This window comes from Leucopleurus acutus (assembly GCF_964270905.1).
Source record: "Leucopleurus acutus genome assembly, chromosome: 1".
Lineage (NCBI taxonomy): Eukaryota > Metazoa > Chordata > Mammalia > Artiodactyla > Delphinidae > Leucopleurus > Leucopleurus acutus.
This window is the reverse complement of record NC_139142.1, coordinates 22155203-22168792: the sequence shown is the minus strand read 5'-3', so window position 1 is coordinate 22168792 and position 13590 is coordinate 22155203. Positions and strand designations below refer to the sequence as shown.

General features: G+C 35.1%; 1 protein-coding gene across 1 annotated transcript in view; it reads right to left on the bottom strand.

The window, feature by feature from the left end:
• CEP128 (centrosomal protein 128) overlaps positions 1–13590 on the bottom strand; it is a gene marked incomplete at its 3' end in the record, with an annotated part of 415812 nt that overhangs the window by 42585 nt on the left and 359637 nt on the right. The window contains exon 19 of the mRNA XM_082855117.1: positions 11334–11357. Within this exon, the coding sequence (XP_082711243.1) occupies positions 11334–11357 (24 nt within the window). The remainder of the gene's footprint in view (positions 1–11333; positions 11358–13590) is intronic.

Sequence of the window (13590 nt, the reverse complement as noted above, 5' to 3'; positions counted from 1 at the left end):
TAATTTTCAGCTGAAACCTGTATGCAATTGGTTAAAATTACGTGCACAAAATGAAAAATTCCCAAATTAGCTTTTTATGTAAAGGCTACTTCAAAATGTGTGTAACAGACACTACTCCTACCAACTATATGTTAAGGGTGTAATACCAATATTTCATTTTATAGTTAGATTAGGATCTTAAAAAGATGTAATACATTATTACTCTGAGATTTCACCCAGATATGCTCTCTTAAAGAGAACAGAAAGCATTTCTTATATGTATTATATTTTTCAGAAAGGTACTTCAGAAAGTGTTTTGTAATATATACACTCATATTATCTTCACAATACAAAACAAGCGCTTTTTACCCATAGAATGCACTGTTATTGATAGTGTTTGGAAAAGGACTATAAAACACATCATCAAGCAAGAAAGTTAGGCAGTCTGACTACTTATCAGCACCAACTATGAAGCTGTCAGACTGACCTCCAAACACTGAGGAGTTCAATAATACTAAATTCATCTGCTGGTGAAGCTGCATTTATTATGTAATTTCTCAATGATACTTTCCCTATGTCACCGCATTTATGAAAAATCTGACAGCGCTGTGAGAAACGATCTTTGCAGGCTGAAGGAAGTCTTACATTTTTAAATTGGTCATCACCTTTTGCCACAAGGTTGCAACTGTGTATAAACAGCCCACCGGTTTCAGCACCATTTTCTTCATTTTAACATAAGCACAGTCATGTTTTTGCAATTTAACCCTTTGAAGATGACCCCATTATTGGAAAATATACACATTTTAATACTGACTAACACAGAATACAGACTCTGTATTTTGGGACAAGGTGGCAAAAGGAGAATGTCTAGATTGTTTCAACCAAGATCCCTCATGAGAGATTCATGAGGATATTTCCGTTTGCCCTCGATGCGAATATACAGAAGGTAGACTAACATTAGAGCAGTGGGAAACTTGGCAGAACGGGCTAGGACAGGGTTTGTGCAAAACCTTTTTCCGGTTTCAGTTTGAATGGGTTCCCAGGAAGTGTCAAGTTCGAACAAATCCAAAATTTTACAATGCAGCTCAGCCAAAACTGCTGAGATTCACCTGATTCTGGGTCAAAACCGTACAGAGCACACTGCGTTTTATTTGGTGTAAAGCCAATTTGACTGAACCTTTCAGGCAACTTCAATGAGAGGCTTATAGCCTTGGCAAGACCAAAAATGAACCTGGCTTGATCTTTGGTTTTGAAACAGCAAGTTCTGGCTTTATAAAGAGATAAAGGCAAGTTTTACCCAGCTTCAAGATTCTTACAAATACTTAGAAGAGGCACTGCAGATAATTAACTGTTATTTGGCCACATTTACATACTCAAGTCAGTTATTTCCTCAGCTAAACCAGGACACTTTAGTTAAATACATTAACACTATTGGGTCCATATACTCCTAACTGCCCCAGAGCAGATTCTGGTGTCCTAACAAAGAATAATGATCCTTCTTCAACAACTTATGTGCCTGTAGACTGGCTTGCACACGTAGTAGGGTGAAGCACAATTAGTGTTAGATCCATAGTGGGAAGGGAAAGAAATTGAAAGTAAATCCCCAACAATCAGTGTCTAACAGTAGACAGGTGAAATCAGAATACGCAGCATCACTTAGTAATTTCCAGAGACATACTGGCATACTCTTGTACTCGTGGATACCAAGATCTTGAAGATCAACTGGTATGCATACTTCAAGTCTGGTACCACTAATATTAGCTGAATGAATCCTTTAGAGATGTGCTTAAGCCTCTAGCAGTTTTTTAAAAATAGAAATCATATTTCTAACAGTTTTCCTGTGTCTTGTAATTTTTCTCAGATAGGCAAATTTGTGCATGTTTTTCTCCATATAGCTGCAGGTTAGGATTTATCCTGTAAATTATGTTATCTCTGCAAGTATATCCTAAAAATACAGGAAGTTTAGATTGTTTCAAGTAACTTTGGTTTGAGAAGTTGATTAAACACTGACAAATTGCAACTACACAGTTACACATTTGCTCTCAGTCGACACTTTTCAAAATTTTAATTACATCCTCCCTAAATAATTTTTAAACTGTATATCTCCCTTACTCTCCCCCCCTTCCATACACACATTTTTAAGTTGTCAGAATGTTTTCATCATAAGTTTAGGTAGTTGCAAAGGATGAAAATTCTGGAATGTAGTAAATATTGTCATTTTCAAATAAAACTTTTATATTACTCATATAAACTTATCCAGTGAACTTTAAATCTCATTAATTTGTTACCACCATTTATCCACTTCCAAAATAACTAAATACTATCCTCTTTAAAAGACAGATTTTATATGATTCCTTTTCCCTTTGAATTTATTTCAAATCTGTTTTCCCTCACCGACTTTTATCCTAATATATAATATACTTATGCTTGCAGGCCTATTTATTGGTTATCCTATCATACTTTATCCTTCTCTGTAACAAAAATGTATATATATATATATATATACAGAGAGAAGAACTGATTTTTAAAACTCTCTGTGACCATAATGCTCTAAGTGTTAAACATTATTATGGATTGAATTATCATATAATTAATATTAGGTATATTAAAATTTTTGAGAAAAAATTAAATGTGAAATGTCAAAAAACCTCAAGGCTTCCAACTGTATATCTCTTACTGGGATGGATATAGCTTCCTCTTCTCCTGTATTCAATTAGCTCATGTATCCATGGGTAAATGCTAATTTTGTTTCAATAAGACAGCGTTCCATTTCTATTTCTATTTTTTGTTTCTATAGATTTCCTCACTGAGAAGTCTTGTTCACATAAAAAGGTACGTGAGAATGAAATTAGTTTTGTTATAACAATGTCACTCAATTTCTTGAATGCCTTCCTAGTTTTATAGCAAAGATTACACAGTGATCTGTCATCAAAAATTAATTTAAATGATCTACCAGCTCGATTAGGTCCTCTTTCAATTTTGTTGAAAGCAAAGAATTAGAAACCACTTGACTTGCCAAAGGATTGTAATGTAGTTATTAAAGTCATTCACTTTCCATTTCTGGAAGGTAAACCCAAAAGGCTTTACTCACCAAGACTTAAATGACTACAACTGTTCTATTTTCACTTAGAGATATTTCACTGAACTTAACACATGCAAAAAATAAAAATCTCAATTTCAATACCATTCTATCAGTATGAAATTTTAATATATTTATTTTATCTCAGCATTAAGTATATCTGCATCCAAAACTTAGAGCTGCAGACTGGCAAAGCCAGTCCTCATTGTCAAACCAATCAGCCAAATCAGCAGTACTTTCTGGCAGAAAAAAGTCTGACTTCATTTTTCAATTCTATGTAATGTGTTGATGTGTGCTCGTGACAACCGTCTCACTTTTGAATCATAATTCTAAGACAGATAAATAGATAAGGCATGGAGCCGGACCAGAGTTTGTCACCCGGATGAAATAAGACACTGCGGCTTTCAATGATTTCTTTCCAACACATCTTAGCTTTGTTTTCTGGAGCTATACATTCTCTGATTATAGTAGGTGGTGGAAGAGGTGAGGTCATTAAATAAAACTGTCTTTACTCCTCCTCAACATCCATCAACAATACATGTCGATTTCAGAACAACCCATTCTCAACACCCCAAATATCTAATACAACCCTTTGTTCTTATCAAAAATATATGGATGACTAAGAAGGACAAGAAGCCTTACCTTAGTGACCTGATTAAAGGAGGACATGAAGGCACCCAAATCATAAACTGCCCCTTGTTTGGCACCCTGATGTGCCTGGGGGAATTTGCCATCATGGGACCCTGGATGGGTGAGAAGGAAGCCTTTCTTCTGCAAAGTGGGAGGGGGCTGATTATGAAAAGTAAGAGGCCCTCTTCAAGCCAAGCTATTTTAAGAGAACATGCAGGTAGTAGCTGAGGATATAAAAATGGATTCTCCTAAACCTACTTGTGTCTTGACTGCCCCTTGGAAGATCTTTGTGTACTCTTGGAGGTACTCTACGGGAAGACTGTGCTGTACCTCACCACTTCTCTTTGAACCTTACTGTCAGGGATAGCATTAATCATTTCGTTGTAAAATTAAAAAACAAAAAAGTGCTGCTAACATGTTTCAATTTCCTTTGCTTTTTGGTAAAATGTGTCATAGATACAAATGAGTACATAAAACATATACATAAAGAAAATGACAATTTTTGTGGTTTTAGTCATCATTTCCCTGATTATGAATGAAGCTGAATATATTCTTACATGTTTCTTCTTCAACTGAAATGCCTGCTTATGCCTTTTATTCTTTTTCTTTTTTTTTAATCTGCATTGTTTATCTTTTTCTAATTGCTTTGTTGGCAATAAGATTTGGATACAAACTGATTTGGATACAAACTGCTAGTTATATCTTCTGCTACAAATGTGTTCCAAGTGTGGCTTTTCTTTTCATTCTTTTTATGTTGTCTTTTGATTTATGGAAGTTCTTAATTTTGATGTGGTCAAATCAGTCATTTCCTTTATGACCTATGTTTTCAGTGCCCCTCCCCTCACCCCTAGAAATCCTCCAAAGTCCCAAGGTCATGATGATACTAAACTATACTTCGTTTTAAAGCCTTACGGTTTCATCATTCACATTTAGGCTTTCACCCACTTTTGCATCTGAAATAGGGGTTCAATTTCATTTTTTTCATACCACCTATTAAAAAGTCCATCCTTACTCCTCTGATATGTGATGCCAGGTATGTCAGACATCAAGTTTCTATGTACACATATTTGTTTCTGGATTCTCTATTTGATTACATGAACCTATTTATATATTCCTGTGTCAAGACTACACTATCTTAATTTCAATAGCTTTAATAAGGTTATATGTATGTTAGGAAAACTCTCCCCACTTCCTCTTCTTCAGAAGTATCTTGACTATTCCAGAGTGTCTTCTCTATAAAGGCTTGAATTTTTTTTTTTTTTTTTGCGGTACACGGGCCTCTCACTGTTGTAGCCTCTCCCGTTGCGGAGCACAGGCTCCGGACGCGCAGGCTCAGCGGCCATGGCTCACGGGCCCAGCTGCTCCGCGGCATGTGGGATCCTCCCGGACTGGGGCACGAACCCGTGTCCCCTGCATCGGCAGGCGGACTCTCAACCACTGCGCCACCAGGGAAGCCCAAAGGCTTGAATGTTTTTGTCAGATATTTTCCCGTATACTTTGTATTCTTTGTTACTTTTGTATTGATATAGTAACTTTAATAACATTTTCTCAGCGATTGTTGCTGGAGTTAGAAGGAAAAGGGACTTTCAAATACTGGTTTCTATCAAACTTGTTAAACTATTTTTCATAATTTAACTATGAATTCCTAGAGCTTTTTATACAAACAATAATATTACTTTCAAATAATGATAGTTTTACTGCTCTGGTTAATACCACCAACACAGTGTCTAACAGAAACTGTAGAATGGGGCATCCTTTGCTTATTCCTGGTCTTAAAGAGGGACTTTCAAAATGCTAAGGTGAGGTTTGCCAGAGATTTTTTTTCACATGACCTTTATCAGATTAAGGAAGTTCTCTTCTATTCTTAGTTTTCTAAAAGGTTTATGAGGATGATAATGATATCATAGGAATAAATCTTCTTATTCATCTATTGGGATGACCTTATTAAATTTATTTCTCCTCAATCTGTCACTATGGTGAATTACACTGACTGAGTTTTTAATTTTAAACCAACTCAATTCCTGGAATAAACTCAATTAATTGATGAATTGGTAATTTGTCAGTGTTCATGAGTAATTTTCCTTTTTATAACTTCCAGGATTTATTTTGCTAATATTTGTGTATAATATTTTTGTATCCATGTTAATATGTGAGAAGTTCCTTAATTTCCCTTATTTATACATTCCGTCTGGTTTTGTCTCAAAGGTTATGCCAATTCCTAATGAGTTGGGCATGTCCTTTCTTTTATTTATTGACCTGTGAGTTGTTTAGAAGTTTACTTTGAAATTTCCAAAAGTCTATAGCTTATTTCGTTCTTTTTGAATCTTAAAGCTAGTTATAATCATGTCACTAAATTCCGGTCCACGTAAATGAACAGAAATGATATGTGCAAATTCTAGTTTTCACTAAAGGCAAGTTACATACACGCTCTCCCTTTCTTTCTTTTGTCTAGTTACAATATTAATCTAAGGGCTGGAGTGGAACAGGCATCTTAGATCAGGAGGCAGAAGCAGTATATTGAAGATGGTAGAGCAAAACAACAAAAGAAGCCTGGGTTTCTGACACCATACCTGCCATGGACACCATATATTTGGATTGTTAAATGAGAGTGAAACTAATTTCTATCTGACTTAACCCATAATTCTTTTTGGATTTCTCTTAACTGAGGTCATGCTAACTCTAACTAATACAAAGGTATTGAGAATCTAAATTATCATGGCATTTATGGAAATGAAAATAAAGACAGGTCTGAGGTGCGATATGACAAACAGAATTTGTATCTCCAAGCTGAACAGCTTTCCCTTCCCTTTCATTTCCTAAAATGACCCTGACTTCTTATTGTACTGCCTATATCTCCTCTTCTCCCTTGACCTCCCACTTACTAAGTTCACTAGTGCCTTTCTATAAACAAGGGTAATCACTCTAACCCTGCCTTTCTGGCACCAAACTGTCCCAATTCCTAATTTTCCTAGCACAGTCCTAAAGTTGTATTACCTCCGCATGCGCTTTCCCTCTTCCTGCTTGCAGGCTCTCACCACTCCACTCCAGTGTAGTGGTGGTTGCACACCACCACTCCAGCTGTACTCCTGCACACCACATTCACCACGCCACAACCCCTGATTGAAAACCATTAATGACTACTTATTGGCTAAATAGCCATGCTACCGCCTTTCACCTCCCAACCTCGTAATGGACACAACAGAGAATGCAAAGCAATCACAGCAGTGCTCTCCAAAAGAGCAGCCCAGAATCCTTCCCAAAAGAATGTTTCAATAGCCAGTACTGACCAGTAGGAACTGGCACTCAGGAAGAAACCCACTTGTATCCCTGATATAAAAGATAAAATCTAAACTCCTTGGTTTGTATTTCAAAACCCCGAAGTGTCTATTACTCTCTCACAGTTTTACAGACAATGAGGCTATTAAAAAAAAAAAAAAAAAAAAAAGATGTGAAAGTCTTTGAAATGGAACAAAAACTTACTGGGTATTTTCAGTGAAAAACTAGTTTTTGCCTCGCGGACCCTTCTGGGTTTTTTGATTCTACAGGATCTCTGTATCAGTCACTGTCTTTGAGCTATTTATAACTCTGTGAGTTATAGATGACTGATCGCTATGCAAATGATTCTTGTACATAGACATGAAATAAATTTTGTCTGGGGAGGTTCAGTTGATTTCCTTCCTCCACTATGGAAGAAGCCCGTTTTGCCTCTATTTTAAATTCACTTCAGTACTCTATTGCTCTTTGAATGTTCCTTTAAGTGAGTTGTAACATCTTGCTCATTCTCTGATTAATTAATGAGTTAAACTCATTTGTCATGAGTTCATTTTATATTTGTATGAGAGTCATGATTTCATGATTTTGCCTTAAAATTTTTTTTTTTAAATATCCTTTTAGCTAACTCTTTTTTCTTTCTTTCTTTTTTTTTTTTTTGCAGTACGCGGGCCTCTCACTGTTGTGGCCTCTCCAGTTGCAGAGCACAGGCTCCGGACGCGCAGGCTCAGCGGCCATGGCTCACGGGCCCAGCCGCTCTGCGGCATGTGGGATCTTCCTGGGGCACGAACCCGTGTGCCCTGCATCGGCAGGTGGACTCTCAACCACTGCGCCACCAGGGAAGCCCTAGCTAACTCTTTTTTCATTATTGCCTTTAAACTTTTATTACATCCCCAATATAGAATGTCTTCTCTGGCTCTTTCTACCTGACACTACTGATTCTTCCCATTTCAGAGAGGAAACTAATCTCCTCCATCATGTCCTCAAACTACAAAAGCCATGCTTTTCCATGACGAACCTAGACTGCAATGATGTTAATTTATTTTACAATTATTGTTTCTTTGTAATGCCTTCTACAAAATGCACTGTTTCATTCACATATTGTAGACAGTGCATATTTATCTTACATCATTAATTCATTTATATGTAAGCAACTTCTCTCCTCAATTAAAGTGCAAGCTCCTTGAGAGAACTGATCACAATTCCTTTTCCTTTTCTCCTCTTCACTGTCTACCTAGTACCTTAGTGCCCAATAAATATCCACTCTGAGTCCCCAGTATGTGTAGGAAGGATGCTTGCAAGCTGGTAACGACTAGTTTGTTCTCTGTATCTGTGAGTCTGTTTCTCTTCTGTTTTGTTTTATACCTTTGTTTTACTTTTTAGATTCCACAGACAAATACTCTGTTATCACTTATATGTGGAATCTAAAAAGGATCCTAAAAAGGATCCTTCCAACCAAGATTTTTTTCAGGTAATCACTTAGCTTTATTTGGGGAATCAACCTACTATGTTTTGGCTGAAGGTGGTTCCTTCCTAGGAGAATTCACACTAAACTTTAATGAAGATCATGGGAGCTTCTGTGAAACACCAAATAAAGTGTAACACTGATCAGAAAGGCTAGGGAAAAAAGAATAAATTGATATGCTTCTGGGTACTTTTTTCCCTCAACTATCAGTACTGTGTATACCTATATTCCTAAGAATAGTCTATGTGAGGATTATACATTCAGTTCAACATTCATTCTTTGATTTTACAAATGTTTATTGATTGTCAACTATATGTTAGAAATGTTTTGCAGGCCCTGGGGGTGCATTTGTAAATAAAATGTAATTTCTATTCCAAGAAGCTTACCTGCTAGTGAAGAAGGAGAGGGAAGTATTGAGAAAGAAAAGGGAAACAGACACAACTGCGACCTGAGCATATAGATCATTGGTGACAAGCCAAATCAAGTTGCTCGTTATGACAAAAAAGACCTTCTTATTTTCAGGTATTATAACTACTAAACCTTTAAAATTAATCTATTGTAAATACTCCTAATGGAATAATGAAATTTCAAATTTTGCAGATCTGTATCACCAGGACATGTATCCTACATTCAAGGCCTTACATACCCTAATACCACCTAAACCAAATGAGAGACCACCAACATTTTTCTATGGTTTAAGTGCTAAGTTGTGAGAGATTAATAAATGGTCTTGAGACTGCTTCCAGCATATTTGATTTTATGAACTATAAAATACTTTACCAGCTGAACAGTCTACCAAGTATATTAAATCCACTCTTTATAATGCCATATGAAGTCAAAGGATTTCATAACATTTGAGCATTAACATTATTACTGAGCATTTTCATTTTTCATTCATTATTACCGAGGTTTTACTTATGATAATTATTTCAAATTAAAACCATCTTGAGAAAACTGCCACTGTAAAAAACCTAGTTCATTTAACCAGTTTTATTTTTCTCATGATGATTTTTTATTTTTTACCTTTATTCTTAGAGGAACCCTTAGAATAAGGCATTTAAGATTTTATACCATAGTACTATGTTAGTAAAGAGATTATGTAAATAAAAAAGACCAACAAATACTAATAAAAGCTATAGGCTTCTTGTTGTTATTGATAATTTTCAGCTTCACATGACATACTAGTATAATCAAAATGATTAAATAAGAAATAATAAGCAATCACGTAATGATAATGATAACCTAACACTTGTCTGGTCCTAACTATTTTCACATATATTTTCTTTCTTAATTCTCACAACAGTGTGATAAAATATGTTTAATTATATTCACTTTTACAGACGAAGGAATCCAGAAACAAGCGATTTACTAAATGTTGAAGTGGCATTTTGTGTACTGAACCCAGGTCCTCAAACTCAACATTTCTGTTTTGGTTCATACTTTTAAAAAGGGCATTTAATTTACAAGCCAAATACTGTTGGCAAGACACTTTCTAAGGATAAGTAAAATATATGTGGAGGAACACTAAACATTTTATTACCTTACGATGTCATCATGCTGAAACCAAGAAAGTCAGTGTACTTTCCCAATGGCCTGGTTAAATCTAAGGAATAGATTATTTCCCAGCTAGGGTCTGCACACTGTCGATCAAAATCACTTGCTTACACAGGACTAAAATACTCTCAATTAGCATCTTTCCTTTCCTCACACTCAAAATATAAATATTTTATTCTTAATTAGCCTTATTGTTTAAAAGTTTCTTATTTTTCACCTGCTCATTAAAAACATTAAAAAAAAAATCACCACTAGACCCAAGTCACTCAATATTTTGTGTGTTTTCAAAAGTTTTAAACATAAAATATGCATATTCAATATTTGCATCATACTCTCCATATAGCTTTAAATACCCCTCCCTGTATATAATAGCATGTCAATATTTTCTTTTTGAAAATATGACTTTTAATGGCTGAATAATATTTCATCGTTAGGTGGTACCATAATTTATTTTACCATTCTTTCAATTCATGTGGTTTTTATTATAAAAATGTTTATTTATAAAGTAATCTAACCATGTTTTTTAAAACTTGAGGAACAGAGAAAGGAATGATATCACAACCCTAATTCTTGTCTAACGAGTCGCTATTATAAGATTTGCCTGCTTCTATTCTTTTTTTATACACCTATCATCATATGTTATCATTAAAGTACACGTAATTTTATATCTTGAGTTTGTTTCCATTTAACATTATATAATAAACCTTTCCCAAAATCTTTGCGTCATGCTGGGTGGAAATCTCACACTTTATCTAACCATTACTTTATTGCCGAACAATAAGTCATCTCCCCTTTTTTTCTATAAAAATGTATATCATTTTCCAATAAATATTGCAAGCATGTAATCTTTATATATTTGTACTTAAAAAAATGATTTCCTAACATCAGATTCCTGCAAGTAAGATTATTGAAAAGAAGGCTAACCAGCTTTTATCATTATTTGGATATTGTAAAAAAAAAAAAAAAATGTTGACTGCCCTTCAAAGTATAAATAGCAACCTAATCTCAGTTTCTTATCAACTAGTCCTTTTAGTGATTGGGAAATACAGAAACAAATAAGCATAATTACATTTAAGCTAATTATGTTTTCCATAAATTAGTGTATCACCTGTCTTGAGAGAGCAGTGACCACTTAAACACACACAATTTTTTTCTTAATTCTTTTTTTTTTTTTTCATTTTAAAAGTTTGTATCTACATATCTTTCTGGTATAGTTTAGCTTACTTTCCCCTTTGAATCTTAGATATAGTTTTAGAAACGCTTTCCAGAACTGCTTCCTTTGGGGAGTGCTCTGAAATCCACATCAGGACACAGCAGTAATCCTGATAGAAGGACAAAGAAAATGCCCCAACTTACCGTTTCTAACGCATGTACACGGTCCTGCAAATAAAGCATAATACATAATTATTAAAACAAAGCTATAAAAAATCATTTCAAGTTTACTTAATTTTTAGATTTTCTATTTATCCTCTATGAACAATAACATTTAAAAAATGTAAAAAATGAAAACTCCTACTCAGGATAATCTCTCCAATAGAAAAATAGTCATAAAAGAATCACTTTTCTCATCTCAACTAGTGTTAGGAGGACTACAAGGTTTAATTTAATAGTAAATACCATAAATTCAAACATAGTTACTAAGTGGAATAGATTGTATCACTTTTGCATTGGTAAAATTATTTATCTATTTAGTGAAATATAACTATTAGATCTGAATATATGAACCACTAGACAATAGTAGTGATTTAAAAAAGGAATTTAGCATATATACCAGCTCTCAATTAGGTATACAGCACAAAGTATGCTCTCACAGGAAGTAAAGTTCAGACATAAGAATGACTTCACCAATTAAAATTAATAAGTACACTGTTAATTGAAACAAGGCAGGAAAAGTAAATGAGAAAGATATGTCACATGCAGCCAATCCTGAACCCAGATAGGTCTTCATTACCTACAATATCTTAGAAGGTTTCATAGAAATACTGGTTTTAAAAAGAGTCAGTGATAATATCGCTTTAAAAGCTAAATGATTAAGAATGGTTTCATTCTCAATCCAACAGTTGTGTTCTCAACTCTTCCCAGAGCTAACAGCTACATACTAAAAGTTTTTACCAAAAAAAATAATAATAATAATAAGCTGACTTGAGAGAGAGGAGACTGAAAATTCAAGGAAGTGCAAAGCCATCCTTTTTACGAGGGTCAAGGCCACTTTTCTTTCTATTCTTTCATTTTAAGTAGTTGGAGGAGATATATAAAATCTGGATTTTTAAAAATTAAATTGTTTGCGCTAAGAGGGAAAGGAAGGAAAATGGTGCAGAGGGCCATTCAGCTCAGATCTCTGTGACCGTACAGAGACTGACAGAGACCCACGACACTTAGGAGCATAAACTTGGCTCTTCCCCGCATTCTCCCAGCTTCACCTAACACACAGAGAGGCCTTGCCTTTGAGGACTTCTGCAACCCAGCCTTCAACCCTCAGACTGCGAAACTGGGTTGAACATTTCTGCCTCTTTAAATATTTGGCTATGTGGGCACAAGCTAAATGAATATATTATGCAAAATCAGCCCAAAGCAGATTGCTTTTAGCAATATAATCTGTTTAATTACATTTTGTTGGCATACTTGAGAGAACCTCACCCTTACCCCCATAATTTTCATAAAATAACCGCTATTTTATTGGTGACTTGTGTACTGTCACATTTGAGTAGCTCGTAATAAATGCATATAATGCCTCAACGGGGCTTTGATCTGTTCTTACCAGGCATCTTATTCACAGTGCATCTGGGACAAAATCATTCAGCAAAGTGTTATCATCACTTGCAGACTGAACAGAACCTCATTAGACAGTCTTTGGGAAGTATCGCATTTATATGAACCATCTTGGAAGGCTGAAAATATTTACAGCCACTATTTGGGCCTTAAGTTTTCCCCACACCATGTACCTATGGGGCTCATATTATTTAGAATTAGCATATTTTAAAAGCACACATACAGCTGGTTTGAAATCCGTGATATCATATGATGCCAAAATAGTACAACTGAATTAAATTCCATTTTAATTCATAGCTCACTGTTTGGTAAAGATAAACTGATATAATTTATGTATTACTGTCTTCATCTTACTTAAATATTTGTTACAGGATTTTAAAATACGCACTGTCATGGATTACATGTTTGTGTACTCAGAATTCATGCATTAAAACCCCAATCCCTAATGTGATGGCATTTGGAGATGTGGCCTTTGGGAGGTAACCAGGTCATGAGGATCGAACCTTCATGGGATTAGTGCCCTTATAAGAAGAGACACAAGAATGCTTGCCTCTCTTTCTGCTCTCTGCCAGGTAAGGGAATAAGGAGAAGATGGCCATCTACAAGCCAGGAAGAGGTCCCTTACCAAGAACCGAATCTGCCAGCACCTCGACCTTGGACTTGCCAGCCTCCAGAACCGTGAGAAATAAATGTTTGCTGTTTAAGCCACCCAGGCTACAATAATTTGTTATAGCAGTCCCAGCTGCCTGAAACATATCCCTAGTCTATAAGGCTAAAACGCAAATGGTCAAAAAATCTCAATTTCGTTAAAATATAAAGATCAATAATCTATTTCAATACAATT